The 6,000-nt window shown below is 42.7% G+C and overlaps 1 protein-coding gene across 2 annotated transcripts in view; it reads right to left on the bottom strand.

Moving 5' to 3' along the window:
* Nucleotides 1–2,484: 2,484 nt before the first annotated feature.
* The window catches only part of Sqor (sulfide quinone oxidoreductase), a 41,515-nt gene continuing 37,999 nt past the window's right edge, over nt 2,485–6,000 (bottom strand). For both annotated transcript variants that reach the window (XM_021186216.2, XM_021186226.1), the window contains exons 8-10: nt 4,411–4,478; nt 3,930–4,108; nt 2,485–2,773 (exon numbers count right to left, since the gene is read on the bottom strand). In XM_021186216.2, coding sequence (XP_021041875.1) covers nt 2,716–2,773; nt 3,930–4,108; nt 4,411–4,478 — 305 coding nt within the window. In that variant the 3' untranslated portion in view covers nt 2,485–2,715. The remainder of the gene's footprint in view (nt 2,774–3,929; nt 4,109–4,410; nt 4,479–6,000) is intronic.

Raw genomic sequence — 6,000 nt, 5'->3', positions numbered from 1 at the left:
TTATTTGTAATATTAAGCTGAAAAAGAGACATCTACCTGCTGTTTCCTGTCTTTACTTGATGTTGGATTAAATGATCACTTTTGTCTCTGCTCTCTACATTTTCTACAAAATTTAAATAGAAGAAAAGCTTTCTCATACATTAGATAAAAGAAAACGTCTAAATCTCAAACCTTGGCCATTCCTCACTGGCTTAAGGCCAGCCTCCTGCCTCTATCTCAATGCTCCCTATACTGTGACCTAAATGTGTCACACCAAGATGGGTAGCAACCAGACACTCACACTGTAGTTCCGGGCACTCACACTGTAGTTCATAGCATCTGTAAGTCCTGTCCTAGGAGACCAGAAGGGAGAACCTCTGAAGGTAAAGCTAACTGCAGGCACAAAGGACTCCCCAGTGCGGCAGGCCCAGCCTGTCCCTTATGGATTCTTGGATTCTGAGGGAATATATCTGAGGCATATGTCTACCAACAGAACCTGTGACTCAGTCCTGCCCAAAGACACTGCCCTGAGAGAAACCTGCACCCCTGGCCCACACCATGCCTCACATGCCTCTTCCTACACCCTACTCCTGATTCAAAGATAACTCCAAAAATGCCCTCTCCTTTGACCAGCCCCATACTAATGAATAAAGTGAGGTTTCAAAGGCTAAGCGTTTCTAGAATTGAGCACACGTGTTATCTTCTCCAGCTGGAGAAACTGAAATCTGGAGACCAATGTGCAGACCAGTAGGGTCACTGCTCCCATGGCAGTGGCAGTAAGTTACACTCCTATACGTGATCTCTGAGGCAGTTGTCTGCTTGGAGGTTTTATTCAGAATGCATTAGCATAAGCAGACCCAGGAGGCTGTGTTTAGTCTGCAAAGGATTTCAAATTCCCTCCACCAAGAGGCTCCGGACACCCCATTCTTTCTAGCACTTCTTTCCACACCCAGGAAGCCACTCTGGATTCTTCCTAGAGCCTGTAGAGAAGGATCCACTGGAGGGAACTTATTACCCTGCAGGAGTGCAGAGGCAGGTGCAGGGATTCCAGGAGGGCGCAGGACTTCTCTGACTTTGGCTAACTGTTTTGTGTGTACCACCTGAAGGTGAGTAGCCAGCCCAATATGAGCACCATGTGTAGCATGGCTTTGCATCCTGAGAGCAGGATGAGGGAGGAGTCACGGGCTATTGTCTAAACTGGGGCATCCTGGAGACTGAAAGGACTGCCACTGATACCTGGGCAGGAACAGGTGTTGATCGAGTTAAGTCCCTGATGCACATCAGGGAAAGTCTTCCATTCCCCTCAGTATGGGGCCTCCTGCTAGGGTGGTGCTCAACTTTATCCCAGAACTGAAAGGAAAGTGTCCTCCCAATCAACTCATGTCTAACTCAGCAAGCTCCCCTGTCCCCCCACCCCCAGGAAAGAAGCTAGCACAAGGGAAACACACAGAGAGAGAGAGAGAGAGAGAGAGAGAGAGAGAGAGAGAGAGAGAGAGTTCTTATTCTGGTTCCTCATTGTATCCGCCAGGCTGAAAGTAGCAGTTAGTAGGTGTCTGGTAAAAAGTCATTGAATGCATATATGTCTGAATAAGGTTTCTAGAGTCATAAGGAGAATTCCAGAAACCCAGAGAGATTTGGTAACACATTAAAGGGTTTGAATTCTAAAATGTTATTAAAAAATCAGTCTTTTATGAAAATGAAATATACATGCCTTTAAAATTCTAGACTGCCTGAAACTAAACTTCCGCCATCAATTGACTGGGAATGAATTATGTTGGGGCTACTATTGAACTTCAAGCAAACTGGAGCTGTTTCCAGTCCAAACTCACTCAACACTTTATTGGCCAAACTGGGGATGACTTGAGACAACACTTACCTTAGCCACTGGAATTCTTCAGATCCAACACCACTGTGTTTGTATAAGTTCTCAGGGAAACTTTGGAAAATTGTTTAAAACTCTGGGTGCCATGACAGAATTAGGTTAACAAGAAATTTAGTAGGGGAAAATGCCCTGCAAGATAAAGACTGAAGGGGAAGCGGGAAGGACTGAACTTCAGACTGTGATGTGGGTGGTATCCCTGATGGAATATAGAGAAAAGGAAAATCTTAGGTTCAGCCAAGTTTGTAGGGCTCCCAGAGTCAAAACTGCCCAGCAGAGGACTTGGAACTGGCAGGTATTAGTAAACCATAGTACCTGTCACAGACTGGAAAAACACAGGCTGAGCTCAGTGTCCCTGAGGCACCCAAGGGGAGGCACCTGGGCTCTAGAATCTCCATGCTGTCACCTGCAGCAGGAGTTCTAAGCAGCCCTGTGTAAGGCTGTGACACAGTCTTTGATATGTCATTGGACAGTTCTGTCCAGTGACTCAGTCTCTAGAAAGTAGTGCCAGCTGTAAGTTGAACATACCAGGTAGACAACAAGAAAGCCATCGCCCCAACACCAGCTTCTTCTCCCAAGTGCTACAACTTCCCATTGCTGCTAGTCAAGATATTTTCTCAAATAAGTAAATCAACGACCAAGTTTTATTTAGAAAATAGAGTTTTACTATTTCATTTGGATGTTTCCGAAGACTCATTCTGAGTTGTCCACATGATAGCTATTCAAAGGCCTAGAAAGGTCACCATGTCCAAACTCCTTAAAGGGTGAGGTTCTGAGTCCTTTGTATCTGTCATGTCAATCAGTAACTGCGATTTTGGTCCAGAAGCCATCCAAGAAAAGCAAGCTGTGAGACATCTTTAATGCATGCCCAGATGAAACAGCTTTCGCAAGAAGGCTGGACCTCCCCAGTAGCCTCTGTAAGAAATAACACAGAGAAGCCATGGAGACAAAGGAGATGAGGTGACATCATGTTATAAAAAGTCGCTAGGGATGCCTATCAGCACATAAGGCAAGACATGTCTACTGAAGTGGAAAGGATGTCATGTCTGGAACAACCTACGATGAGTCCTAGCTTTGACACTGAATTTGCTGTGTGAGCTCAGCATGCTGACTAAACTCAGCATACACCCACAAAGCCGCTGCTACATGCATACTGCTACCTGATTACCTTCACCTCAAGATTTCAAAGGAGGGCAGAGTCTCTGAACCTTACTGACATTTAGGACCCAGCAGTTCCTTATCATGGGATGCCCTGTGCATTGCAGTATCCCACACCTCTGCTCACTAGATGTCAACAGCATCCTTCCAGTGATAACAGCCAAAAATGTCTCCAAATATTGCCAAATGTCCCAAATCATTCTAGATTGAGGATCACTGGTGTGGATATCCTAATTTATCAATCTCATATATGTCTGGAAAACTCAAACGGTACTTTTTTTAAGCATAGGAGAGTTATTAATTTGTGGTAGTCTACTTATTAAATATCTACCATTATCTGACTCTATATTACCTCCTTAATGTTATTTTCAATTTTTGAATAATAAACTAAACATAGTCTAATCAACTTTCTCAGCTCGTAAATGGTAGAAACGTTATTCAAAATTATGTCAGAGCTTGAGTCTATCTCTGTTCTCTTAATTATTTTTAATTTTTCTCAAACATAGTAAAACCAAAGGAAGGTAGAAGATTAGAAAGCACTTGGCATGTAAAAGAATTCTTATTATTGTGTTATTGTTAGCATTATTATTTATCTAATTCACCTGGGAACAAAAAAAAAAAAAGAAGAAGAAATGGAGAATGGAAAACAGAAGACTCGGTTCCTCCCAAGAATGAAGAGAAGAGTAGGCACCCCCACCACAAGATGGAGATATTGCAAACCTCCCCCTTACCTAGGGCAGCCCTCTTTCCCAAATATGGATGAGGCTCAGGAGTTCTTCAAGGGCTACCATTAATTATTGAGAAATGATGCAGTAGAGTAGGTCTCATTAGCAAGCCCTGCTTTGAGTGGAAGCTAGAAGGACCCTCTCAAACAGCCCACCCCCAAACAAGCCAGTGCCCTCTGCACACCCACCTGAGCATCATATTCCAATACAGGAATGGCATCATGTCAGCCTTCATTAGGTACATAGTAATTCGCTCTTTACTCTGATCAAAAGGGAAGGTTTCCAGGGGCTGAGCTGTGTAGTCAAACTCAGCAAGAATCACTCGGTTGTAGCCAGTTACCAGTGGGCACGAGGTATAACCATCATACTGAAATTGTGAGAATAAGCAAGAGAGGTATAGCCATCATACTGAAATTGTGAGAATAAGCAAGAAAGGACTTTCTGTCATAATTTATTATTTGCTGAGTGACTGAAATGTGTGTGTGTGTGTGTGTGTGTGTGTGTGTGTGTGTGTGTCTTCGCTTCTAGGTTTTTGGACTGTGAAAAATGAAAATTATGTAATGATACTATAGACAAATTAAATTCTTATGGTATAAGCTAATAAGAAAGTGCCAGAATTATGGAAGGGGAGGTGATAAACGATGCAGTAACCCCTATAGGTATACAAACCTTTTTTATGGGTCTTTGGTTCTTCATAATCAGAGACATTGTTCTATCAAGGATTCCAGACTGGGCAGCTAAAAGAGAACAGAAAGTCTAAGGATCAGGTTTTCCAAGAAAACTCATTTGTATATAACATTAATATAAACAAGATAATGGTGATTCCATCCACACCCCTCTAGATTGTGAGTAGATCATGACTCTTCCTTTTACTCGAAGTTCTGACTAGCAGAAGGAGCCCTCAATTCATCAAAGACCACACAGCTGTCACTCTTAGTTTGAAATTAAGAACCCAGCTCTCTCCCACAGGATGATAAGGGTAGCCCTACCCAAATCCCATTCCTCTTGCTCCAGGTTTGGTCTGGGTGCCATGTTGTATAGCACCTTGTATCCCCAATCACAGAAAACCTACATTGGTAGCCCCAGTCATACCCACTAAGGCAAATTACTGGGCTTTCCTCTCTATAGTTTTGCCTGGCTGAGCCCAAACCAGATAGAAAGATAGATAGATAGATAGATAGATAGATAGATAGATATATAGATAGATAGATAGTCTTTATAGATGTGTTTGTGCATGTATATATGGCAAGAGTAGAGAAAAAAACATTCCACAAAAAAGTCTTATTGATACAATTCAAATAATATTTATGATGTGGATCTACTAGTTCTCATTAGTAGAACAATGGAATATTTTTGAGATTGGGTAAAAGAAACAGTGAGGAACTACCATTGAACTGAACAAATGTTCCCCTGCAGAAACCATTCTTAACCAGTCATTCAAAAACAAGCCACAGACTAATTTTGCCTGAAATCTATAGTTTACTGGCACTCAAATAAAAAAAAATGATGTTGTTGGCTTTAGAAGTGATCAGGACAATTGAATGAAACTACTGAATGGCTGTCTTCACTGATAACAAAGTAATATCTGCAAAGATCCTGCCCCACTTTGGGGAATTAGATATCACGAAGGGCATAAAGAAACTGCACTGAAAAGATATGAGGAAGCCCTGTCTCAGGCTGCCAACCTCTTTGTCAAAGGAGAAAAACTGTCTCTAGGTGCCACTGCAGAGAGACTAGGCCTGAAAGTAGTCACAGACAACTGGAAAGAGCAAGATGGAAAGAGTGTGTGGATGTGGCCAGCCCCTAGCTGGGTTCCTTCCCTCTACTACAATCTCCTGTTTTGCCCAAGAGTCTCGGGAGAGAAGCAAGGAAAGAGATCTAAGCCACAGGGACGCTGTATTCAGCACGGTAACATGCTTTGCTCACAATGGTCTGGACAGAGGCTGGGAGGCAAGCAGAACCAAGGAGGGATGGATACGTGCAGGTATTAGGATAGGGAAGTTAGTGAGAAATGCTGGGGGGGAAGCTAGAGTCATTGTTACTTAGTCATGAAGGACACAAGCAAGTATCCATGAGAAGTGACACAGTGGCACATTCACAGCAGTGCTGTGAAATAAAATTGGTGAAAACAAGTCAAATACAAGTAAGGCTTTCTAGAAAGATTTGAAGCAATCACGTAATGAGACATGGTTTGTAAAAGGGAAAATGTGATAACAATGGAGACACTGTTTACATGGCTGAGGAATGTAAATGCCAGCC

The sequence above is a fragment of the Mus caroli genome, chromosome 2 (assembly GCF_900094665.2).
Source record: "Mus caroli chromosome 2, CAROLI_EIJ_v1.1, whole genome shotgun sequence".
In the NCBI taxonomy this organism is placed as follows: Eukaryota; Metazoa; Chordata; class Mammalia; order Rodentia; family Muridae; genus Mus; species Mus caroli.
Note: the sequence above shows the minus strand (reverse complement) of the source record. Positions and strands in the feature narration are given on the sequence as shown.